Here is a 26,971-nt window from a genome sequence, read left to right on the forward strand (position 1 = left end):
ACCTTGTTCTCATCAGTTGTGAAGTATCCTGGTGGTGGCTTCATATAGACTTCCTCATCTATATCGCCATGTAGAAACGCATTTTGGACATTCATCTGATGAACATGCCAATTATTTCCTGCAGCAACTTCAAGAAACATTCGAACAGTTTGCATTCGAGCCACAGGAGCAAAAGTTTCACCATAATCCACACCTTTGATTTGTTTGTTGCCAAGAGCTACCAAACGCGCTTTGTAACGTTCGATTGTCCCATCTGAATTGTGTTTGATCTTGTAAACCCACTTACATCCAATGGCTTTCTTTCCTGGAGGCAAATCTTCAATAGTCCAAGTGTTATTTTCCTCCAAAGCCTGAACTTCAGAGCTCATCGCCGTCGTCCAAACCTTACTGCGAATGGCGTGTTTATATGTCTTTGGTTCAACATAGTCACTAATGGCAACAAGGAACGCACGATGCGTAGATGAAAACCGTTGAGAAGTGAAATAATTGTGGATGGGATAAAGAGATTTAGAAGTTCCAATAATCCTTGTCTGAGCGGTGTTGACCTTGTAATCCTGCAATTTTGCAGGTGGATGTCGTGAACGGTCACTACGACAGAGAGGAGGAGGTGCCGGAACCGGACTGTTTGCGGCTACCACGGGTGATGGAGAATTTGGTGTTTCCGGAGACGAAGTCGGAGAGGGAGAAGGTGAAGGAGATGGAACCGGTGGTGACGGAGATGGAGATTCATCGGACCTATGAGCAGAGGAGGATGTCGAAGCTGGAGTCGAAATAAGAGTAGATGGGCTCAATGGAGTTGATGGGCCATCTAAGATAACTGGGCCGGGCAAAGAGACATTGGAAATTAGTGGATCATCTGGTAATGGACCGAGAGAGTTGGAGACCCACAAAGCTTCACCTTCTTCGTCTTCGTTAAATCGATCCGGAGAAACATAGTCATCGAATGGGAACTCGATTTCACAAAAACGAACATCTCTTGAAACGAAAAATTCGTTCTTGTCAATATCGTACAATCGCCATGCTTTCTTCCCGTAAGGGTACCCCACGAAAACACATTTTCTGCTTCTAGAAGCAAACTTAACACCTTTGTGAAGATGATTATGGGCATAACAAAGGCTGCCAAAGACTCGCAAATGATCAATTGCAGGAGGTGTACCATAGAGTTTTTCATAAGGCGTGAGATTATTCAAGACAGGACTTGGTGTCCGATTGATCAAATAACCAGCAGTCAAGACACACTCTCCCCAAAACAAAATAGGCAAATGTGATTGGAAACGCAAAGCTCTAGCCACGTTTAAAATATGACATTGCTTTTGTTCAACCCTGGCATTCTGTTGCGGTGTAGCCACACAAGATGTTTCATGAAGAATGCCTTGTTCACGAAAGAAAGAACCCATACTTGTGAATTCCTTGCCGTTATCACTTCTTACACGCTTGACTGGTTTCTGAAATTGCCTCTCAGCCAGAGCAATCAAATTTTTGAGGTTTGTTGCAGTTTTGGTTTTGTCTTTCTGTAGGTATATCCATACACTACGGGAAAAATCATCAACAATAGTGAGGAAAAAACGAGCACCAGATGATGATGGAGTGCGATATGGACCCCAAAGATCACAATGTAGAAGCTCAAAAACTGTTGTTGTTTTATTATTACTAATGGGAAAACAAGACCGAGTTTGCTTAGCGCGGAGACAAACATCACACGCCTTATGGAAAATTTCAGAATCAACATAAACATTAACTTGAGGAAGTGAACCAACAACTCTAGCAGATGGGTGACCCAACCTTGAATGCCATAACTTGTAATGCTTTACGTCTTGAGGTGTGACCAAAGCCGCGGACTCCATTCTGCAGAAGCGGAAAGTTCCACAGTCTCGCTTACCCGCACCAATCATCATCCTCGAAGCGAGGTCCTGGATAACAAGGAATTGGTCAGCTAGTTGAACAATACAACGATTTTCATCCATCAACTGTCCCACTGAAATGAGATCAGACTGCAATTCCTCAACAAAAAATACTGACTTCAGAACCAGATTTGAACCCAACAAAACAGTACCCTCTTGATAAGAAACTCGTTCACGACCATCAGCAAGAATCACTAGGACTGGTTCCATGTTTCTTACATTAGTAAGAGACGCATAACTACTAGTTAAATGATGTGATGCACCAGTGTCGAGTATCCAAGAAGGAGATAAAGACTTACCAGAGAGTTTTTCAGTGCTTGTACTCGCTTCACCATGTGGGCGGGTGTTGAGAAGTTTCACAAGACTTTGCCACTGAGTGTCACTGAGTCCACTAACGCCATCTCGATCCTTGTCCGTGATAACGTAGTTAGCTGTTTCATGAGGTGGAAGTTTTGGGACATGAACGACATTTGCATAGCTCTTGTTGCAAACTTGACCACTAGAGGAAGCACCACGACCCTTGCCAAGCATGGTCCTGCTTCGTGGACGGTCCCCTCACCATTCAGTATAGCCGACCACCGCAAAGCAACTATCCGAATTATGGCCACCACGGTTACAGTGTTTGCACACTGGCAAGCTGCCGTCAGATCGAACAGAGGAAGGCATACGAGGTCGTTGATTAACTTTGAATCAAGGTTTCAGTTTCTCTGGTATATCTCTGGGAAAGTCAAGGTTTCAGTTTGACTTTGAATTAGAACGTGACCTGCACAAGATTTTGAACAAGAGGCCATGCCATTTCAACGGGTGGTCTTTCTCTCTTGAGCGATGGGAACCCCATATTGGTGATTCCTTCCCAAATACCATAACCTTCTGGATCCAAACTGAAGGTATTCCCAACCTATACTGGGTGGAGTCAACCCTGCGTAACTTTGGAGATTCATTTGGCATCTGCCGAGCAGTGGACGCTCCAATGGGAAGAATCCAAGTAACTGTCAGGGGAGATGAACCTCTAAGATTCAGAAAGAAAACTCAACTTCCTTCGGGGGATGTAGTCTGGGTCTCCATGGTATATGAGAAGCTATACAGGTGGTGCAAGCTTTGCCACCTCATCTGTCATGAGCAAGAGTCGTGCCCACTGAACTCTGACCCCATTCAATCTAGCAAAAATGGGAGACTACTGGTGAAAACGATTGAAGAGAGCTCCCAGTCAGAGAGTGGGAGACTAAAAAACCATAGGGAAGTTGCCCAAACTGAGGCTGGCAGTAGGAGAGGCCTGACCTTGTCAGTCCTGAGGCCCAGGATAGTTTCTTTGATGGTTATCGGCTTGAAAAGGCTGAGGGAAAGAAGGTTGTCTCCCATGGTAGAAAGCCGGTGTGGAACAGATTGGAGAAGGCAAGCTCTAATCCATATCGTCCCCCTTCCCAGCGTAAGGTCCCTGTACCACGACAGTCTGGTGGTGATACTCTGAAGCAATCAGAAAAGCACTATAGAAACGGTGCTCCACGTGATCACTCATACCACGATAAAAGCTCGCGTGTACATCTCTCTGGACAACGGTCAGAATTAAGAGAGAAGACCCGTCAACAAGAAAATAGTCGACGCAAGAGGAGCTATGAAGATACCTTTGGGCTGGAGAAACAAATCAGTGTTCCACAGAGTGAGGACAAAGAACTACCCTCTTCTTGTGCGAATCCCAGTTCCCGTGTAGCTATCAGACCTACAACCACCAACCAGTCGGACTTTCAAACAACAATCTCCGACCCTCAGGTCGCGACCTTTTGAGCTAAAAAAGTTGTCATATCTCCAAATCCTGTAAGAGAGAGACCCTTTCGTCTCAACCTGCAAAAGAAAAATGTGGTTGATTATGTGGAGAGATGTAACCCAGCCCCAAGTAAAGCGGTGGTAGCTACACCAGAAGATGGAGGTTCGGTGCAGAAAAGCTTACAGTTTGATTTGAGTGATCCATCTCCGAGTCTAATTAATTCCACAGTGGAAACCATATCGACTCTGCCCCCTACCTTAATGGTGAAAATCAAGAAAAGTTGGTATGAATAGACTTTTGAGGAGGAAGAATCAGAGATGCACGAAACTCCCCTTGAAGACAAATTCACCAACCAGTTCCAGATTGAAGTTTCGAGACCTACTATTCCATCACCAGAGATCGAATTAAGAGAACCCTTGTTACCAAATCTAACTCCACCGCAGGAAATATCGGCGATCAACGAAGAAGGAGCCGATGACTATCTTGAGGACGTCGAGAGAGATGCAATGGAATGGGAGAAGAATCTCGATGACCTGGCTAAGATTGATCTCGAATGGACGGAGGAAGATGCGGAAGCCTATCGGTAGCCGGGAGGCGGTGTCGTCTGGATGGGATCCCTTCAATCTGGATATAGAGGCAGATGACTTGTTGGGTGATGATGATCAGGATACGATGGATTTAGTAAGTCATATGGGGAAGACGATCCCGTTGGAGATCACAAAGGAGAAAGAGGAGAACGGGTGTCGTGCATCTCATGTGGTAATGGGCCGGGCCAAAGGCAAAAATAAGAAAAAAAAAAAATAAGAAACCAGAAGCAAAAGATAAGGAAAAGGTCCATGGGCCTCTGTATAATTATGGAGCAGCCTCAAAAAAGTTGCTCAACCTGCGTTTCTCAACCTCAATACCTTCAAAACCAAGGAAACCCAAACAGGGATCCACCTCCTTAGGAGGTGAGACTGTAAGATTGCATCATAAAGCAAAGGTGACAGGAGAATCTGTGGAGTTGCATAAAGGTACGGTGGAGGCTAGGGAGCCACCCGATACCAAAACATGATTCTTTTGTCTTGGTCACCACAAGGGACGGGCACTTTGTGTCGTAGCCGTCGACTGGAAGTGAGTCTATGTCCAGGTTTCTCCCCTACCTCCTTTCCATGGTTTAATCCCTATGTCCTTTGGTATAATAAACTACTAGTATGCTTCCGGTTTTACCATGTAATAAGCTTTTGGTTTCCCATCATCGAATTACATGTGTAAGTCGAGACCTTTTTGCCTTTGTCTATAAAATTGTTTTGCTTATGAAATGGGTCTTTTTTGGCGCTTGTGATACCTAATTCCTCATTTGAGGAGAGCTCCTTCCTCTTCTATATCTCAAACGGAAGAGTGTGTGCCCATGTTTTTAGGAAATACTTCAAGAAAGCCCCTCTAAAGGTAGGAATATGGCTTTTACAACTAATTAAGGATTTTGTTTCCTCTCCTCTTCGATTGTGTCTTTTGGAAAGCATAGTAATAGCAATTGAAGCTTTGTGCAATACAACACCTTCTCCAAGTGTCCTTTCAGGTTCTTGGTTTTCAAGACTCTCGTCTTGCCAAGCATGTAACCACCCTTTCCAGGGACCTTTGGTGCACGCTCGGAATCCAAACACTGTGTTTGTTCTTTTACAACGTCTGTGGCAATGGCTATCAAGGTGGTTGATTATGTGGCGGTGGTCGGGCATCCTTCACCACGAGTAATTTTACTTTGTGTGGCAACTCTTTACCTTTAGGACTTGTTGTCCTCTTTATGTATCTTGTCACTTTTATGGTTTCAAGTCAAGGTTTAAAGCTTGTTTTATGTACGTTTTAAGATCGTTGTTTGTAGTTTATTTTGTCTTCCTGTATAAGTTTATTAGTGTATTTGGCTCCTCTTCAAAGGAAACTTGTAAACCTTTAATCTAATATAATATTATGGAGTGTTTGATAGAAAAAAAAAAGACGAGTCTTCCAAACAATGAAACACAAACTCGACGAAACAAACAAAGAGGGTTCAAGATAAAGACACGTACGGTTTCCGTCGCCTTGCAACTAAAAGAAGAGAGGCATGTCATGACAGAAAGAAAAAAGTAAAGAATGATCTAAACTAAGCAAAGTAAACGTATCGACGTTTTTTTTTGTTTTTATCCCATTACTTTTCATTTTCGGTATCTGATTTGAGACTATTGAATGAATTAAAAAAAAATGCTAAAATAAATTGTAATTAAGTTAGATTACACTACATTTTCTATCATTTTTTCTTCTAAGTCGTATTTTAATTATTTTATTTTAAATCAAGTGACCTAACATATATATATATATATATATATATATATATATATATATATATATATATATATATATATATATATATATTTCAACGCATCAAATTACCGAAACTTTCAACATGCACAACTGAACAAGCATCTTACTTTTTTTTCTTATCTAAATAGGAGAAAATGTAACTTTATCAAGCATAGATTATTAGATTAACAAAACTTTCAACAACACGCATATTAAGGCTTTTGTCGTAAATTTGTAATATGCTACATACATTGTAAAAATAAAGCATTTATTAAGCATGTATTTTGAAAATATAATTGCGATACTGATGCATCGCATAATTAGGATTATTTCTATTTATTTATATTTAATATTATTAATTATGTGATTTATTTTTAGAGGTTTCTAGAATATTGCAGAGATTTATTAGGGTTTTATGATTTTATTATAAATAGCCTATTCATGCCTATTGTATGAGGAAGTTGATTTGATTAATAAAATTAAGAGCTTTTGTGTGAAGAGTATTCAGGACATCTTTATAGGCATAACTGTTTTTGGTGTTCTTAGATTAAATATATTAGGAAAATAATCTAAGATCAGTAGTTAAGATCTTTTGCTAAAAAGTTAGTTATAGAAATAACATGTTTAAGATCTTAAGATTTAATAATATAATATTCTTAAACATATAACAATTATAAAATCTAATAAATTTGGTATATAATATTAGAATTAAACTTATTACAATTATATAATATTCTTAATCATATTCTTAAACTTATAAACTTATAAATTATAAAAATTATAAAAGAACATTTAAATTTCAAACTTATAAAACTTTTACTAAAATTCATAATATAATACCAAATTTTTATGAAACAACAAAACATTGTAAATATTTTTTTTTTAAAACCAAACAAACATATTACTTAATTAATTAAAACACACAAACATTAAATTTAATTAATACATAGTTTAAGGTCCAAATTTATTCCATATATGCTCAATCAAATTCTCCTTTAAATTGTGATGTGCTTGTCTATCACAGATCATTGTATGGCCATCACCTAATCCCCCAAGATTTGAAGACATATTTACCGAAAACGTAAGATCCGGAGTAGTTCCAGTTCCATCATCTTGTTGGAATTCTTGTTCGTCATAGAGTGTGTATGAATCTCGTTTATCTTCGACAATCATATTATGGAGTATTAGACATGCTCTCATAATATATGCAATTTTACCCTTTGACCATAAAAGAGATTGGTTCTTAATCATGGCGAATCTAGATTGCAGGACTCCAAATGCATGCGCAACATCTTTTCGTGCACCTTCTTGACGTTCTGCAAACAATCGATGCTTCGGGTGTTGTGGTTGTGGGATGGATTTAACAAATGTTGCCCACTCGGGGTAAATACCATCCGTCAGATAGTAAACCAAATTATACTCATTTCCGTTGACATAGTACGTAACTTCGGGAGCTCGACCGTAAATAATGTCATTAAAAACTGGTGATTGATCAAGAACATTTAAATCGTTACAATTACCTGGAGCTCCAAAAAATGCATGCCATATCCAGAGATCTTGTGAAGCTACCGCCTCCAAAACAATTGTTGGCTTACCGGTGCCTCGTGAATACATTCCTTTCCAAGCGGTTGGGCAATTTTTCCACTTCCAGTGCATACAGTCGATGCTTCCAACCATCCCGGAAAAACCCCGCTTTTCTCCATAAAAGAGTAGCCTTTCAAGATCCTCTGGTGTGGGCCGGCGTAGGTATTCAGTGCCAAACAAGTCAACTATTCCGACGACAAAATGTTCCAAACATTTACGAGCAGTACATTCAGCAAGACGTATATATTCGTCAACCGAGTCTGTTGCAGCCCCATATGCTAATAGTCGAATTGCTGCAGTACATTGTTGTAGTGGTGAAAGACCATTCCGCAAGGTTGCATCCCTTTTTGGCTTAAAATATGGAACTTCTTCACAGAGACGATTCACAATACGCAAGAACAAAGGTTTGTTCATTCGAAACTGTCGGCGGAATTGGTGAGCATTGTATGTCGGATTATCAGAAAAATAATCGTTCCACAAACGGTCATGCCCTTCTTCGCGTTTTCTATCGATATATGTACGTGGTTTCCTTTCGACAGGACTTTCCTCTTCAACAGCTTGAAATTGGTTACTAAATTGCTCTTGAAAGTATTGGTTTAAACTATCGTTATTGGCATCATAATGGTAGTGAAAATTGTTGGAAGAAGATGCCATAACAGGATTAAGAAAGAAAATGTCTTTGGTGAGAGGAAGAAAATGGTTTGATTTTACAAATACCTTGAGTAAAATAAAAAAGGTGAACAAAAGAGAGAAGAGTTGGTATGTTTGAGTTGGTATGTTTGAGTTGGTAAGTTTGAGTTGGTATGTTTGAGTTGTTCTCGTCTCATATATATAGAACTTTTGGACATTGAGAGTGTGAGTTGAATTTCGGACAGAAAAGAGAAGAGACAAATGCTTGTGAACTTAAAGTGAACTTGGTGCATGTGAATTTGAAGCATGTGAGTGTTAACTTGATGCATGTGACTCTGTCTTTGTAACTAAAATCCAAACATACCAAAAACAAATACATGTGACCAAATATCAAGCCTAAACAAACAATCCGATCACGGGTTCACAACAACAACCGAAAATGACACAAATATCAAGTCTAAACAAAAATCTAAATACCAAACCTAAACAAAAATCCAAATACCAAGCCTAAACTAACAATCCGATCACGGGTTCAAAACAACAACTGAAAATGACACAAATTTACTTTAGCTGAATCACTTGGTCCTTGAGCTGGATCACTTGGTCCTTGAGTTGGATCACTTGATCCTTGAGTTGGATCACAAGTAACTTGAGCTGGATCATTTGGTCGTTGAGCTGGATTACTTGGTCCTTGAGCTGGTTCAGTTGTGTCTCATTAGCAGGAAGTGGTTGAGCTACACGGCTCGACAGACTTGTGAAACCAATAGCAGGAGCTGGTTCCGGAGGATAGTAACAGGTCTCAGCCTCCTCTTCTGATGAATCGCGACTACCATCTAAAGGGCTGTTTATACCATAGTCGTATAAACGGTCCATGACTTGTTCAACCTGAAAACGAAAACACATCGATTTATTAAACATCACCCGATTCATTAAAAACACATGTGAAACGAAAACATATGATTAGACCAAAGCAAACAATCATAGTATTCATAAACACACATATAAGAAACATATGATTAGACCAAAGCAAACAATCATAGTATTCATAAACACACATATAAGAAACATATGATTTGACCAAAGCAAACAATCATAGTATTCATAAACACACATATAAGAAACATATGATTAGACCAAAGCAAACAATCATAGTATTCATAAACACACATATAAGAAACATATGATTATACCATAAGAAACAAGCATAGTATTCATTAAAAACATAAGAAACATACGATTACACCATAAAACAAACAAGCATAGTATTCATTAAAAACGTAGCAAACAAGCATAGTTAAAACAAACATTCGAGGGTTTTCATCTAAGTTAAAACAATTCCGCCATTAGCTTCTTCTTAAGCGCTTTTTCATCTTCGTCTAGGGTTTCATTCTTGGCAATGAGAGTGTCAAGAATGGACATCTTTTGGAGTTGCTTCATGCCCTCTGAGTCCTTCTGTTTTATCTCCCATATCTGACTAAACTCTGCAGATGGTGTAGCCTTATCTTTGCCTTTGTTCCTTAGTTTTTTTGTTGCCTTTATGCCCGGAGGTCTGCTCTCGTGCTCACCAACCACAGAACCTGTCGATCCAGCAGCATCATCAGCTTTCCTTTTGTTCAAACTGGTTGTCTTTGGGGTGGGGTTCATAGTCTCCAGGTTTGCCCATTTCTGTTCAAATCATAGCACAGTCCAAGCATACTCCATAGCAAACTTCTTCTTGTACAGCTTCGTGTAGATTTGGTGAGCATTTTGTAAAACGTCTACATCGTTCATGCCACTAGCTTTCTCACCCTCTGCCTCTGCAAAAGCTCCACAGAACCTGCTCACTTCCTTACTGATTTTTTGCCATCTTTGTCTACAATGGTCCGGGCGCCTAGGCTCAGCACCACCACGTACATGACTACTTGTACGGTAATAGTCTCCTATACGAATCCAAAAGGACCCTGCCTTTTGGCAATTCCCAACTACTGCATCCTTCGATGTGTTTAACCAGGCGCTTATCAGGACTAAGTCATCTTGTGAAGACCATAACCGTCTCTCCCTACGCTGTTCTGCTGTCTCTTCTGATTGACTAGGAGGTTGAGTTGGCAGTGAACTAGGTTGCAAACTAAAAGCAGGGATTTGAGACGAACTAGTGTTTACATTGGGAGCAAAGCTGTCATATGGGAAGTTAAGAAGGCTAAAATAGGATTGAGACTGGCTGTTAGGAGTATTGTTTGATGCCATAGCAATCGGACTTAAAGAAGGAAGAAGCTTACTCGAAAGGTCTTAAAGAAGGAAGAAGCTTATTAGAGATTGGAAGAAGCTTATTAGAGATTGGAAGAAGCTTATTAGAAAGGTCTTATACAAGGAAGAAGCTTATTAGAGATTGGAAGAAAGAAGTAAACTCGATGGATGTATTATAGAGAAGGTAAGAGGATCATTAAATCAAAAGTTTTTTGTTGTCAGAGTCTTTAAATCAAGCAATAACCATTACCTACTTCAGTCAAATCAGAAGTAAATAATGGTCATTGAGTGTTTTTTTAAAAGTTTTAAAGGTTTTAAAATTTTCAATTAGGTTTTCAAAGTTTTAAGAGTCAAGACTCAATCACACAACACTTACATCTAACTTTAAGACTCAACACTAAAGTTTTAAATGTTTTAAGACTTAAGACTCAATCACTCAACACTAACGCTACTTACTTAAAAACATCCGAGATAAACAAGCAATCACACAACACTTACACTACTAACTTTATAACATCCGAGATAAACAAGCAATCACAGAACACTTACTAAACCGCAACACCAATCAAATCAACCAAGTTTAAAACCTTTCATATATAAACAACAACTACACTCAAATCATCCAAGTTTTAAAGTTTATTGATGGATATCCGATTACAAGAAATAAACCTAATCAAGCAAGCAACATTCACAAAACTGTCAATATACACTTACCTTGTGATTACTATCGTTTGATGATGCAGGTTTGATGATGAATATTCGATTTAATTTCCCATGTATAACCTCACCTACAAGCCTCATAAACAAACAAGCAAAATCGATTAATGTTCATCACTGTAAATTGACTCAAACATAATCAAAATTGACTTACAAGGTTTGACTCAAACAACACACGACACTCAAAATAATCTCTAATTCAAAGACACGACATTATACTCTAATTCAAAGGCTAAAGCATCATCAAAACTGACTCAATCAACACACGACACTCACAAGGTTTCACTCAAACAACACAAGACACTCAAAATTGACTCTAATTCAAAGACACGAGATTGAACCCTAAAGCAAAGGCTAAAGCATAATCGAAATTGACTCAAACAACACACAACACTCAAAATTGACTCAAACAACACACAAATCTCAAAATTGACTCAAACAACACACGACACTCAAAACCCAATTCAAAGATTTGAATAACCCAAATCGATGAAACATCGATGAAACCAAGGAGATGAGATTACCTTTGCCTTTGTTCCCCGGAGATGAGATTTGCGAGCCAGCCAAGACAGAGGAGACGAGGAGATCTCTTGCAGAGGAGCTGAGGAGCTTCGCAAGACACCGGAGACAGGGGAGACGAGGAGCTTGGCGATACGACGGAGACAGAGTAGACGAAGAGATCGCCGAGGAGACACTGGGCTTAGACAAGGAGACAGCGGAGATGAGATCGGCACAATATTGAAGGGAAGAAAATGAAATCGCCGTTTTGCCGTTGTGAGAGAACAAAAAAATCTCTAGGTCGACAATATCGAAGAAGCTGAAACGAGACAAATCTCTCCACCGACCACAAAATGACGTCCAATGAAAATAGCACACATAGCACAAGAACAACATAAAAACAGTTCGCAAATAAGATCAGTTTTTCTGATCTAAGCCCACTGTTTAATATTTTCCAATTTTAAAAAGCCCAAGAACAGGCCAACTGTTTCGGCGATAAAGATGGCACAAACTCTTGTTTTTGGATAGGTCCAGAGAGATCTCAACGATTCCAGGAAGACATTGATCTTAGGTATTCTTAAACTAAATAAGATCTAGGCATGTCAATTAGGGCCAAAGCCCGCAGGCTGGCCCGGCCCGGTCCTGAAAAATAGCGGGTTCAGGCTTAAATATATATGTTCAGAAAAAATTGGGTCTTTCGGGTTCAGCCCGTTTGGGCTATAGGGTTTTTCGGGCTTAGCACGACCGGGCTCGGACCAGTCCGAAAAACTCTTTAACAAAAATATTTGTACTTTTTTGTTAACATTTTTGTTTGATTGCAATATTTGATTAATAATTTATTATAATTAAAGTTTTAAACTCTAATCCTAGTTTTTATAATACTTAATACTTTAAAATATTTTATCTATGATATTTTAAATGAATTATATACTATTTTATTTGGTTAAAGTATCAAAATTTTGTTTAGTCTTAAACTTTTTATATTAAATTAAGTTGGTTGTAATGAATATAGATGAGTTATTAAAATTTTGATTGATTTTTTTATAGTGCACCTTGAAACACTGTTTTGTAAGGCTTATAAGTTTCAATTTTTGATCGATAAGATAAGCCCGAAAAAGCCCGAAAAGCCCTGTAGCCCTAACAGGGCCGGGTTCGGGCTTTGAAATATAGGCTCAGAAATATTTAGGGCCGGGCCAGCCCGATTGACACCCCTAATAAGATCTTTGTATTTATCTTAACTGGCTCTGATACCAACTGACATAGCGGAAGCTAAGATAAATACAAAATCTTATTTAGTCTAAGAATACCTAAGATCAATGTCTTCCTGGAATCGTTGAGATCTCTCTGGATCTATCTGGAAACAAAGGTTTGTGAATACTCTTCACACAAAAACTAAAAGCTCTTAGTTTTATTAATCAAATCAACTTCCTCATACAATAAGCATGAATAGGCTATTTATAATAAAACCATAAAAACCTAAGAAATCTCTGCAATATTCTAGAAACCTCTAAAGATAAATCATATAATTAATAATAATATCAAAATACAAATAAATGGAAATAATCCTAATTATGCGCTGCATCAGGTCTCGCTGGCCAAGAAAAGATTTGTCCTCGAGTCTTGTATCTTCGCTGCATCAGATACTATCGTTTATGGGAAGAAATTATGGATGTCTCGTTCTGCTTATAATCAAATTCCAATGTCTCCGTTTATTCCACTCCACATAGGCGTAATTGTTCGTGCGATGAGGATGTGGTTCATCGTGAAGATCTCCAACGATGTATTTGGTGTGAGATTTATAATAGGATGAAATTACACTAATAGCAAGCCAAATTTTCTGTGCAAGCAAGGACAACGATACGGACTAATTGGTATTGGATTGTCAAGATTTCAAAACTTTTTATAAAAGCAATGAGTTTTTTCTGTGGAGCTTCAACTAAAGAATGCTAGTAAGGCTTGCATATCACATTCAACATGATAGCTAGTAAGGCTTATCCAAAGGAAGCATCGTCAAATTCACTTTTTCATGTTTGTTATCTTCAATATATGACACATATTTCTGTTTATATGATAATTTGTTTTTGAAGCTTTGTATTGGTTTGCTACATGATGTACTACCCAGTTGATTAATAAAGTTATTGGAACGAAAAAAAAAAAAAAAAAAAACACAATTCTATTTTTGAATCTAAAAGGAAAAAATGGTGAACATGGCAGCGATGGCTTGTGTAATCACCGGAATCATCGTCAGGATGTTTAACGAAGTCGACAGGATTCAGATATTGTCGAAATCAAAGCTAGAGAAGTGTGAGAAAACATCAGATTCTGGTAATCTCAATTGTTCAACTAAGATCGTTTTGAACCTCGCTGTTCCAAGTAGAACCGCGCGTAAGTCCTTTTTAATCTGTTTTGTGAAAGCAAGAGTCGATGACTCTAGCACTACAAAAATTATATACATTGATAGCATCTCGTAATAGCACGAATTTCAAAACTGCTATCGAAGTGTAGTTTATAATTTTGTTACCATATGATAGCATTGTATAAACGCTATAATAGTGTTTTAAGAAGCAGGAACTAAAATCACTTATTCCGCCAAACACTTAGCAAATTTTACCAAAAAAATAAAAATACTAAACACTTAGCTTCACTTATCGCACTCTCTCTCCTTCACTTCACCCCTTTTCTCTCGAAACCCTAAAATCTCGAGAGGCAATTCCTCGCCGTTGCCGCTTCTGAAGCACCACAGGACTCAATTAAGCACCGCCGTTGCCGTTCTTTTGGTTTGTTTGAGTCTCTCTCCCAGTTACCCGTAAATCTCTTACACATACCAATTGGTTCGCCAATCGCCGTCGCCGTCACCACCCTCTGAAGAACCGCCGGAGTTAACTTCTGGATTTGAGCTCCACTCGAAGGTTGTTTTCTTCCTCATTTTATTGTTTTATATAAGTTTTGATTTTTGGACATGCAATAGATTTTTTCAATTGATTTCTTCTAGATTTTTTCAATTACTATCCGATTAGTTATGAAATTGATTCACAGTTATGAAATTGGAACAATACACAGTTATTCTTCGACATGCAATAGATTAGTCTCTTCCATTCTCCGACATACACAGTTATGTATCCGATTTGAAACTTATACTCTTTCTCTAATTATGTTTTGCAAGTGTTGCTAAGTGTATATCTTGGAACTGAACAAGAGTTTATTTATCTCCATTTACAGGACATGTTAGTTGCTTCTTTCTTTCTGTCTCTTATGTGTATTGAACAATCTTGCTAAGTATATTGTTTTGTTTTTTTTTTCTTTCTGTTTGGTTGTTTCTAAATACTGTGTGATTGCTATTGATTTAATATATGCGATATAGTTGTCTAAATACTGTTTTGTGTTTGTGATTGCTATTGATTTAATATATGCGATATATGTGTGTGTCATTGTGATTCATGTCTAAGATTCTTTCAATAAATCGTATATGTTGTTTATGTAGTAAGGTTAGATCATATAATGGTGGACAAGGATTGGGTGCATCTTTGCAGGTATATCATTGCATAAATTATTCAGGTTAGGCTAGCTTAAGTAGGGGTTTAGAGAGTTTACCTTTTTTTTTTTTCTCTTCAATTCTGCAATGAAGAGCTGATCCAGCTTACGAGAGAGGGGCTTCAAATTTTGTACGAGTTGTGGCTGCTGCTTTGGGAGATGGTGATATGATTATATGTCCTTGCATTGACTGTCGTAACATTGATCGTCACTCAGCCAGTGTTGTAGTTGACCATCTTGTTACAAGGGGTATGTATGAGGCTTATAAGTGGCGGTCAGATTGGTATCATCATGGAGAGTTAAAGTCTGGGGTTGAAGGTGACAATAATGCCAGTCAGTTTAATGATGAGATATATGGGTTATATCAAGCTGCTGAGTTCATGGATGATGACTTTGTTAGAAATGCTGAACTCGGTGAGATTGCAGACTGTGAGGACAAGAAAGAAGATGAGTTTCTTGCAAAGCTTGCAGATGCTGTAACACCCTTATATCCAAGTTGTGTTAATCACAGTAAACTCTCGAAAATTGTGTCCCTATCCAGACTTAAGACACAGAATGGTTGGTCTGACAAGAGTTTCAATGATCTTCTGGAGACATTGCCGGAAATGTTACCAGAGGACAATGTGCTACACACATCACTATATGAGGTGAAGAAATTTCTTAAGTCATTTGATATGGGCTACCAGAAGATTCATGCATGTGTTAATGATTGCTGCTTATTTAGAAAGAAGTACAAGAAGCTCGATAATTGTCCTAAATGCAAGGCTTCTAGATGGAAGACGAACATGGTTACTGGTGAAGTAAAGAAAGGTGTTCCACAGAAAGTGTTACGCTACTTTCCCATAATCCCACGGCTGAAGAGAATGTTTAGGTCCGAAGAGATGGCTAAGGACTTAAGGTGGCATCAGACTAACAAGAGCAACGATGGTAAACTCCGCCACCCTGTGGATTCAGTAACATGGGATCAGATGAATGCCAAATATCCTTCCTTTGCAGCTGAAGAAAGGAATGTGCGGCTTGGTCTTTCCACAGATGGATTTAATCCATTCAATATGAAGAACAACAACTACAGTTGCTGGCCTGTTTTGCTAGTAAACTACAATTTGCCACCTAACCTATGCATGAAGAAGGAGAATATCATGCTTACATTGTTGATACCTGGACCACAACAGCCTGGTAATAGCAATGATGTATACTTAGAGCCGCTCATAGAGGATCTTAACCATCTCTGGAACAATGGAGAGACAACATATGATGCATTTAGTAAATCAACTTTTAATCTGAAGGCAATGCTGCTTTGGACGATTAGTGACTTTCCGGCTTATGGGAATCTTGCAGGCTGCAAAGTAAAGGGTCAGATGGCCTGTCCATTATGTGGAAAAAATACAGACAGTTTGTGGTTGAAGTTCAGCCGAAAACATGTCTATATGTGCCATCGAAAGAGACTGCCACCAAAGCATAGTTTCAGATTAAAGAAGTCATGGTTTGATGGAAAAACTGAACAGGGGAGAAAAGGAAGGATATTGTCTGGGTGGTTGATTTGGTATCCTACTATGGCAGAGTGATAGATATCATACTGTTAGATTATAATGTTTTTTATGTTCCTCTTTTCTGGTGTCAATGGGCAGTGTTGGGTAATGGAGTTAAGGTAGAAGATGGTTTCACATTAGTTAATTTGAATTATAGTCAAGTCTCCTTTTTAAGAGATCCATATATATTAGCCTCACAAGCAAAGCAGGTGTTTTACTTACGGGAAGATGCAGAATCAAGTTGGCATGTTGTTATGCGAGGTCCTTCAAGAAGATATAAGAAAGATTTGGATGATGGGATTGGAGACATTGGACCATTACCGTCAAATGTGGACATGGATGTTCACATGGATGAATCTGAAAATGCCTGAAATGATTGTGAAGGCATATATGTCTGAAATGGAGTTTGTTAGTCATTTACATTCTTCTAATTGTTTATTTGCTATGTCTGATGAGTGCTTCATAATTGTTTCATTTGTAGTTGTGTTTGTTTGTTATGTCTGATGACTGCTTGGTAATTGTTTGCTATGTCTCATGACTGGTTATTAATTAATGACATGGTAATTGTTTATTTTCAGGTGAATTGACATGGGACGACCGAAGAAGAATGTAGGGAATAGAAAAAAGAAAAAGAACTCTGATGAGCCAGAATTCGTGTGTACATTGCCTCCACAAACTGAGCAGCCTTTAGGAGAGCAGCCTTTAGGAGAGCAGGCTGAAGAAGAGCAGACTGAAGAAGAGCAGGCTGAAGAAGAGCAACCTGTACAAGAACCGCCTTTAGAAGAGCAGCCTTTAGGAGAGCAGGCTACACTTAAGAGAAAGCGAGGACCAACAAGGATGAAAGACATCGCCAAGGATCCAAATAGCAGAGTACATGTAGACTTCACTTTCATGGGAGAACATTACGGTCCTGGGTCTGTTAAGTTGTCATCGTATCTGGGTCCATTGGTACGAGAACACGTTCCTGTGACAGTTGAAAAATGGTCAAAAATTACTGAGGATGTCAAGACAGTGCTTTGGAAATCTGTCCAGGTAAACTTTTCTGTACTTTGACATCTACTTACTTAATAGCTGGTTTAAATATTTATTCTTTCAATGTGATTGATTACAAGTAAGGTTTGAATTAGATGACGATTACCAAAAGACTGCCGTGCTTAAACAGATGGGAGGTTTGTGGAGGTCATCAAAATCACGTCTGGTTAAGAAAATAAGGGAGGCTCACACTAACCAACAACGGATGAATATGCGACCCAAGAATGTTAATCCAACTTGTTGGCGTAAATTTGTGAAAAACAAAACTAGCAATGAGTTTAAGGTATTATTTTTTAATTAAGTTAGTTAATTTTATGTTTGTTTTGGATCTAATATGACATATCTACAATCATGTGTTAGGTCATAAGCGATAGCTATAAGGAAAGGAGACGCAAACAGATACCACACACTTGTAGTCGCAAAGGAATGGTTAGACTAGCTGAAGAATTGGTAAGGTTAATGCAATTACGTTGTTAATTCTCAGCACTTAAAAAATATTTTGAATGATATATTGTTTATTTGTTTAGAAACAAGAAAGTTCAGATCATTCTGAAGTGTCAAGACTAAAGGTGTGGGTGAAATCGCGTACTAGAAAGGATGGGACACCCGTGAATACAAATGCAGCTGAAAAAATTGTAAGTTATGATTTAGTATGCTCGTTAATTAGGTTTTTAGATTAACTCGTTAATTTATATTTAAATTATACTGTTTACACATGTAAATGACTACATTTGCAGGAAAAGGCAGCAGAACTTGTTAATGCTGATCATCCATCAGTTGCAACAAATGTAGGACAAGATACACTAACCCAACTGTTAGGACCAGATAATCCCGGTCGATTGAGGGCAATGGGCAGAAATATGAGTAAGACCAAATTAGCTTGTTTCCAAGTTAAGCACAAGTCTATCGTTGAAATGGAAAAGAATCAAATTAAGCTCAAGCACAAGGTTACTGAACTACAAAATGAAATTTTCAATCTGAAGAACCAGGTAATGCACTATTCTATTTGTACAATAAGCTGATTGATAATGATGTAAACTTTGTTTCATATTTTTCTTGCATTTTACAGAGACAAGAAGCTGAAGTTGGTGAAAACTCAGCTGCAAGGGTAAGTGATTAATAATCCACTATATTGATTTCTTTATAACTATACACTCTATTTTTGTTTTTAATAATCTAAATTTGCATAGAGTGTGAACAAGAAAACACAACCAAAGTGTATTTTGATTGACTGGGCTGGTGATGCTGCGAATGTTGCCGAGGGACGTATTATATCGACGGATCCAGATGATGTTGTGAATGGGATTCGTTTAGGTCCTTTAGATTATAAAGTATTGGTTGACACTGCCACTGTACCCGAAGCATTCCTTTGGAGACCTGCTACTGAAATGTTCACGATTGAAGAATCTGTTGGGCACATGATTGCATGGCCTGCCACGAAGTGTGTTAGTCTAGAACAGGGGGACCACGAAGAAGATATGACACCACTTGTAAAGTTTCTATCTTGTTTAAGTATTAAACAGTTCGTACATATTATAGATCATCTAGAATACTGAAGTGATTTATTGATGTTTTTTACAGGGCACAAGAACCAATTCTTCGAACAAATGCAAACTACTTGATCTGTCTGACGATGATGTAGTTGTTGCTGAAGGCCGTTGGAACACACAAGATCAGAAAGCTTTAGTGAATGGACTTCGACTCGGACCAAAGGGTGTCAAAGTTTTTGTTGATGTGGTACACGAACCCAACACATTTATTTGGAGGCCTACTGTAGATGTGACATACATAGAGGACTGTTTACTGTCTTTTGTAGCATGGCCTGTCACCAAAGTTGTCTTTGAAAACAACCTAGATGAAACAGGTCAGTTATCTCCTACTCAAAAGTCTGCATCTAAATCGCATAAGACACAAACCTCAGCATCATGCGAGAAGTCTCCAAGAACAGTTCAAAAATCTAATGCAATGGAAACTCAAGTAGCTGCACAGTCACCTCTTCGAAGATCTCCGGTAACTTATATTTATATGTTCTGAGAAGTTGATTATGGTTATGTCTCCTTCCTGTAGTAGTTGGTTGATATTGTCAAATTGTCAGCGAAAAAATGGAGCTATCAAGGAAAATCAGAAGTGTAAGTTAATGGATATTAGCGGAAGGAAGCGGGTTGTTGCTGAAGGTCGGGTGCATTCAACTGATCCAGAGCAAAAGGTACACTGTGTTCGGTTGGATAGATATAGTCAAGGTAGATGATGCAGCGGTTTGGAGGCCATCAGATGAGATTGAGTATATGAGAGATGCACTTGGTTCATCTATCGCATGGCCAATTGATCAGTTGGTCATCTATTGACTGTTGTAAACTGATGCTTGTGCTTTTGGTAAGTATTATTTACTGTGATCCTTGTGCTTTTAGTATTTCATGTGCAACACTGATATAAGACAATGTCCATTATTGCAGGGATGAAGCAACTTTGGTCCAGCTAGTTTAAGACTAGTCTTATGTATTTCGAATTTGGAATGTTTTATGTTGTGCATTTTGGATTTGGAATTGTGTTTGGTATTGTGATTTAGAATGTTTTGGAATTGTGTTTGGGATGTTATTCACAATGCTTTTGAGATGTTATATAAATGGTATCTTTTTCGGGAAATTTCAGATTATATATATTACATATAATAGCAGGAGAAAAATGTTATATGCAACTATAATAGCAAAAAAAAAAGACGTTATAATATACATCATAGCGAATAAACTTAGTTATGTAATAAGGTAATATAACACGAAAAAGAGTTATGAAAACATAAATTACGGCAAAAAATATTTGCTATTGTACAATGATATATCATAGCACCCAATTTGAGTTGTTAGAAAAAATTGAAATTTTTTATAAATTGTTATGAAAAAATAAATTACGGCATCCAGATATTGCTACGAAAACACTAAATTAAAACATTTAACTAACGCTATTGTATAGGAACTTATTATAGCTCAGAAAAATAACGCTATCGTAGATGGGGTATCTACCATAGCTGCCGATATCATAGCATTTATGAAATCGCTATGTATTACATATGATAGCATATTTTCCGAGCTAACAATGTACGTTTTTCTTGTAGTGTAGTAAACGAGAAGAGATGGTGGCTCAAAAGGATAATTTCATCTTAGGTTTACTTGTTACATCACATTGTCTATATAGTCTAGATTAAGGTTTAAAAGATTAGGTTTTATTCTTGACACATGTCATCATCTACAGAGTATTGCAGAGCCTAGAGGAGCAAATCTGTTCATTGTTTGGAGTGTTGTGTGAGCTGTAAAGTGAGCTGTCTTCAATGGCTTGGCTGTACGGCAAGGACCACATGACTCTGTTTTGTTACCGTTGCAGAGTGTTTCTTGTCTTAGCATTTCTTGACTTAGAATCTTAATGGGCTGAACCTCCTTGACGAAGCTCATCTTCTTACCTTGTCGAACGGAAACAACAAGAGCAGTGTTGTTCTGCTTTACATTTCGTTCTGTATAACTGTATTATGCATGCGATTTTGTGCTTCAGCAGTTTTGATTTTTTTGTTGGTTTTATAAAAGAGTGGAGGAGAGGCTTCGATTGTAGCGGAGATCGTCGAGGTTGAAGATAACTCCAGTAGTAATATGCAAACCGTACGGATTCCACCAGTTATTACAGTCACTACAAGAAAAAGTGAATATTGTGACGGAAAAATTGTGACCGTTTGTTCCATCATAATATTATGACAATTTAGATACAAAAATGTGACGTATTTAAAACGGTCTTATCTAAGTTACTATTTAGTTATAATATTGTGGCCGACATAAAGGTAACTAATTTTGGTCACTAATTGTGTCGAATTTGTTACAAAATATTTAGTCACACATATAAATACGGATTTGTAACAAAATAAGGTAACTAAATTATACGGTTTTTGTGACTATATTTATGTCACTTTTAGTTACAAATATTTTGTAACTACCTAGTCAAAATTAGTCACTATTTTAGTTACCTTTGTGTGTTAGTCATAAATTGTGACATAGTTATTACCACTTTTGTTACTCTAATTAAATAATAAATGGTTTCAATAATGGAAAAAAAGAGAGAGCTGAAAATACAATTTTTTCAAAAGAGTTCAAATGACAAAAAACAATCTAAAAATTATTACTTACATTCGTCGTCAGTAGTTAATTCGATATCAGAATTCCCATCTTCAGCGTCTGATCCATCTTCTTCTTCTAGTATTGGATCATCAAGATCTTCTGGTTGACCATCTGGATATAATAGTGTCTCAACGTGCAATGAATCAGATTGGACAACATAATTAGTGTTATCATATAAATCACAAGTCACATGACCAATAAAAATTGGTACATAGATTTTACAAACAGTTTTTAAAATTACTTAAAATTTCCTATTTTAGTGACATAATGCTAAGAATCAAAAAAAAAAACATCTGACTGACAATTTCTTAAAACCGGCCAACCCACAATCCACGATCCTTTTTCTTCGTCCATGATTTCTGCGTTTTTATACCCCATATTTAATGGATTTGACACACACACATCATAATTTTTTTCAATCGATCGCAAAAAGTATGATCATCCTCCTCCTAGGTTCAAAATCCTAATTACAGTGAGTACTTTGCCACTTTTCTCAATATATAGATTTTCAATAACAAGAATAATTGGTCTAGGTATGTTTGTAGGAGCGAGAGAAACATGGATATTGAAGATGATATAATCAAATTCTTAGACAGAATTACGAGAGGTATTTTAGATCCATGACTAAATCAAAGTTTTTAGTTTTCTCGCTAAATTACTATCACAGTTTATGTAGAACAATTAAATTCTTCTCCACAGGTTAATCAGGGTCTTTGGTTATCTTGACAGATACTTTATTCCTCGGAGACGCATTCCATCACTGAGTGAAGTTGGCTTGACATGTTTTCACGACCTGGTTTGTCATGCATACCCCTATGCTTCTAATTTTTCACTGCCTCAAACGTTTCTAACGGTTTATGCAATTATGTACTTCAGATTTATCGTGAGATGCAGTCAACGGCCACAGAAGATGTGTTTTATTGTTTGGTTTGAGTTACGTACGGTTGGTGTATTGGGCGTGAGTTGTTTGGTCGTGAGTTGTGTGTTTGGTCTGAGCAAATTTTTTAGTCACCATATATGTTATTGTTTGGTCGTGAGTTATGTGTGTATTGGTTTGGTGTATGATAGCTTATGTATTTATTTTTTATTTCTAGGCTGCTGGATCATCTAGACATGGTCATATCTTTGGACTTGGAGACCATATGTTGGTGCCTCTTCAAGTGTACCACAATCTGGTGAAGAAATAGAGACAATAACACATCGGATGCAGGAGATGGAAACTGATCTGAAAAAAAACTTTGAAAAAAATCAGCAAATCCAGAAAAGACTTGAAGCTATGGAGAAACTTGTTGAATCTTTTGCAAGTCAAAATGTCTAAATCCAACACCACTACCAAGACCATCCACCTTTATCTAACTACTATGGTTTGTTTGTATTTCCTTTCAGTTATGTTTATGGATTAACTTTGTGCTTGGTTTATATTTCCTTTCAGTTGTGTTTATGTATCAACTTTGTATTTGGATATTAGTTTGTTATCTATATATTATCGTTTGCATATTATTTTTAGTTTTCATGTTTTATTCTAAAATTATATATTTGTTGAAATATGGTGAATAGATTTAATATTTTAAAAAAATCTAGGAACGTGAAATGTCACAAATAAATATAAATTATGGTAATTAAAAAAAAACTAAAATTAAAAAAAAAAATTAAAAAAAACAAATAGTGACGGTTGTGTGTCTCTAATCGAGTCATTAATTGTGTCTAGTTTGTGATTGTATTTTGGTGGCAAAAAGTCACAACGTAGTGACTTAAAATAGTACTAATTTGTAACAAATATATGACATTTTTTGGATCATGTTTTGTGTCATATTTGTGACTCTATTAACCGTTATAAATTGCAATTTTTTTGTGACTATTCAATTATCGTCACAACTTGTGACGAATTGTTACTTCAGAAACGTCACAACTGTTTATGACTTTTTTGTGACTTACACCCATTTGTGACCATTTTATTGACCTTCTTCAATCCGTTTCATTTTCGTCACAATAAAGTATTTGTGACCAAAAATTAATATATTATGACCATTGAATTGGTAACAATATTCACTTTTTATTGTAGTGAGTGAACAAATCAGCAGCATATGCTCTCTATGATCTTACTTACATTAGGTATGAATTTGTGTTAAGTGTGAGTTTGACCTTTTTTAAAACGTTTTAGGATGTACCTTACAAACCTCAAGAATTTTTTTGTAATGGAATTGTGTTTATCGAATTTTACCAAGTGATGACTAGTATTTATTATTTCTACAGTACATTAAATTAGAAGACTTCTCTTCCAGACAATGAAACACAAGATTGACGATACAAAGAGGGTTTAACGTATAAGAGACACGTACGGTGTCTGTCGTCATGCAACTAAAGAAGAGAGGCATGTCATGACAGAAAGCAGCAAATAAAGAATGATTCAAGCAACGCAAGAAAACTAACTAAATGATAGAGACGTAACTACAAATGGTTCCAAGGTTGAAGAGATTGAACAGACTGAAAAAAATTATTTAACTAATTTTCACCATTTGCATTGAAAAGGTTGAAGAGGTTATAAAAAACTATTTAGCTCGTTCAACTTAAAAAGTTAAAAAAATAAACTAATCCTACAGCAAAAATGTTCAACTTGTTCAACCAATATTTTGGAGATGAATGAGTTGAATATTATTCAACCCAATTTTGTTCAACCCATTTTTTTCAATTTTAAGCAACCATTTGCAGCCTTAGCAGCAATTTAGTGTTGTAAAATCTAATAATAAAAATAATAATAATATACATTAAAACATGTTAATATAATTTATAAGTTTGTGTTGGAGTGAAGACTAATGTTTTAGAGTTTTGATTTGATTATTTCTTAGGTCAGACTCAGGATATTAGATATATACGTAGAAATAAGGCTAGTTGGTTACGCAATATAGTGAAAAAACTGTAATTAAGTAGCATCATTGCATCAAGTCATCAACTAGCATCTATTGTCATAATATGAGATCCTTATAAAAAGACCAATCTGATATATAAAAAAAAAGATCAAATAAAAATGGTTGTGAGCAGAAGATGGATACAAACACATTATTCATTATTTTAAATTTAGGGAGTAGAAGGCATATACAATCTAGGGATCGATAACCTTCAAAAAAAGCACATCATCACAAACAAGCACGAGAGTCTACCATTTTTTTCTCACATACACGACAATTATTGAAAACATGAAAACCAACTCCGTGAAATATTTCACCTCCAGACGTACGTAGTATTTTCATGGATTTAGTTGTCTAGGCGGTTTCAACTGCATTTATGGAGCTTTTGGTGCAGATTGTAGAACATGCGTTGGCACATTTTTCAACAGCTTCATTCACAATTTCATTTGCATCTAATCATCAAAACAAATTTTGACATATATTCTTAACTTGTTAATTATTTAAAAATGATAATAATGAAAATGTGTTTCGTGATTTTGCTTTACCGGAGTTTTGGAGAGTGGTTAAAGCACCGCACACAGAAGATACACATCCAACCTTGCAGTATTCATTGACAACATCACCTTGACACAAAATAAAAAAAAAAAAATTAATAAAGCACATTACAAAAAATGAATTTCTGATCTGTTTTACAACAAGTAGAGTACAAAATAAAGCACAAAATTATTCAATTTACCTGTGTTTTCGAGAGTGTCCTTAGTATATCCGTTTGGACATGTCGACCCACTAATGACTTTGCAGCCACTAAGATTTGCACATACTTGCCTAGAAGTTCCGATTATGCGGCAAGTATTATAGACATTTCTAGCATAGGTGGATGGACAGCAGCTTTTTGCGTCAACTTGAATTTGTGCCATGAACAGACTCATTAGGAGCACACTTACAATCAAAGTTTTGCCTTCCATCTTTGGATACTTGATTAGTTGTTTGATCACAAAACGTATGTGGGGAGTAGTTAATAAGTTTGTATTGATGAAATGGTGATAAAACAAGGGTCACTTAAATACTAGTTGGTCAAGAATTTGCAACCACAAACAAGGCTATCACATGCGCATTACACAATATACATGTATGCTGGTAGACCACCCTTATCTACATTGGCTACCTTTCACCTTCGACAATCTACATTCTTCTCTTCTTTTTTTTCTTTTTCTTTTTTGTTCGTTTTGCTTAAGCAGAAAAAAAGGAAATCTATTAAAGTTTTGGGTTCCTTAATATTTGAATTAGGCTACTTAGTTAACAGTTTAATATTAATTATTTTGTAGTAGTTTTGCTGGCTATAATTTTGTGACTATAAATTTTACTTTATTATTTCATGATTGAATTCTTTTTTTGCATAAATTATACAATACACACAGAAGGTGTTTGTTAATTGTTACGACGTTTTTCTGGGATGTTTCTTGTAATTGTGTTGGAACTCAAAACCACGTTATAACTAAACTTCTTGTAATTGTGTTGGGACCAAATTTTTCTTCATGCATAATCTTTTTTTAAGAGATCGATAACAATTAGGGGTTTTGAGTTCTAGTGACTAGAATTTTAGGGGTTTTTTTTTTTTTTTCTTTTAGTTGCAATGATTTATTTATATAAAGTACTTTCTTTTTTGGTTGGGAGTTCGTTACGAACGTGTTTTGTGTTTCTTTATTTAACTTCTAACCATGTCTGTTGTAGTTGTGATCATTAAAACACATCCTTACCTGTTACCTCTCAACTACAGAACTATTATTATATACTAGTAGCTGACGAAATAAAATCCATTATTGTATTACACAAAAATCCAAAACGTTGGTTACAAAACGTGTTTTGTGTTTCTTTATGTAATTTTAACTAACTCTTCTGTTCTTAGTTTCAATTTGAATAATGTTTTGTGTTTCTTTATTTAATTTTAACTAAATCTTCTGTTCTTAGTTTCAATTCGAATAATATGTTGGATGAATGTATACCATTATTTTGTAAAGTAAATAATGAACTTTTTAATGTGGATTGAACATTTACAGCTCAAATTACGTATTTTGTTAGAATATCCACGGCACTCAATCGAAAACTCTATATCAAAGGAACTTCATGGGATTCTCCATGATATTTTAGTCTTTTCAAACTTTTTTGATTTATGCTTCTTTTAATTTCGTTC

At 36.6% G+C, this 26,971-nt stretch overlaps 3 protein-coding genes and 1 pseudogene across 3 annotated transcripts; 2 read left to right on the plus strand and 2 right to left on the minus strand.

The window, feature by feature from the left end:
• Positions 1-9,516: 9,516 nt before the first annotated feature.
• LOC109126407 (uncharacterized) lies at positions 9,517-10,413 on the minus strand. The gene is made up of 2 exons (XM_019229938.2): positions 9,952-10,413; positions 9,517-9,855 (listed from the first exon to the last, which is right to left on the minus strand). Exons 1-2 carry the CDS (start codon positions 10,411-10,413, stop codon positions 9,517-9,519), a joined length of 801 nt encoding a protein of 266 aa, XP_019085483.1.
• A 4,704-nt stretch (positions 10,414-15,117) lies between these two features.
• Positions 15,118-16,724, plus strand: LOC147948616 (uncharacterized). The gene is made up of 2 exons (XM_087467900.1): positions 15,118-15,158; positions 15,254-16,724. The coding sequence occupies exons 1-2, from the start codon at positions 15,127-15,129 to the stop codon at positions 16,722-16,724; spliced, it is 1,503 nt and encodes a 500-aa protein (XP_087324026.1). The 5' UTR covers positions 15,118-15,126.
• Positions 16,725-17,564: 840 nt separating this feature from the next.
• Positions 17,565-20,331, plus strand: LOC147948617 (uncharacterized; annotated as a pseudogene).
• Positions 20,332-24,919: 4,588 nt separating this feature from the next.
• LOC104718486 (DELTA-urthionin-Uf1a) lies at positions 24,920-26,033 on the minus strand. Its single transcript, XM_010436249.2, has 3 exons — positions 25,517-26,033; positions 25,326-25,403; positions 24,920-25,232 (listed from the first exon to the last, which is right to left on the minus strand). Exons 1-3 carry the CDS (start codon positions 25,743-25,745, stop codon positions 25,135-25,137), a joined length of 405 nt encoding a protein of 134 aa, XP_010434551.1. The 5' UTR covers positions 25,746-26,033; the 3' UTR covers positions 24,920-25,134.
• Positions 26,034-26,971: the final 938 nt, after the last annotated feature.

This window comes from Camelina sativa, chromosome 2 (assembly GCF_030686135.1).
Source record: "Camelina sativa cultivar CO46 ecotype springtype chromosome 2, ASM3068613v1".
NCBI classification, from domain to species: Eukaryota; Viridiplantae; Streptophyta; class Magnoliopsida; order Brassicales; family Brassicaceae; genus Camelina; species Camelina sativa.

Coding starts and splice junctions, on each gene's coding strand:
- LOC109126407 (XM_019229938.2), bottom strand. CDS start 10,413: ATGGCATCAAACAATACTCCTAACAGCCAGTCTCAATCCTATTTTAGC. Junction 9,856..9,951: donor AAGCTAGTGGCATGAACGAT/GTAGACGTTTTA, acceptor TGATTTGAACAG/AAATGGGCAAACCTGGAGAC.
- LOC147948616 (XM_087467900.1), top strand. CDS start 15,127: ATGGTGGACAAGGATTGGGTGCATCTTTGCAG. Junction 15,159..15,253: donor GATTGGGTGCATCTTTGCAG/GTATATCATTGC, acceptor TCTGCAATGAAG/AGCTGATCCAGCTTACGAGA.
- LOC104718486 (XM_010436249.2), bottom strand. CDS start 25,745: ATGGAAGGCAAAACTTTGATTGTAAGTGTGCTCCTAATGAGTCTGTTC. Junction 25,404..25,516: donor GGACACTCTCGAAAACACAG/GTAAATTGAATA, acceptor TTTTGTGTCAAG/GTGATGTTGTCAATGAATAC. Junction 25,233..25,325: donor AACCACTCTCCAAAACTCCG/GTAAAGCAAAAT, acceptor TTTGATGATTAG/ATGCAAATGAAATTGTGAAT.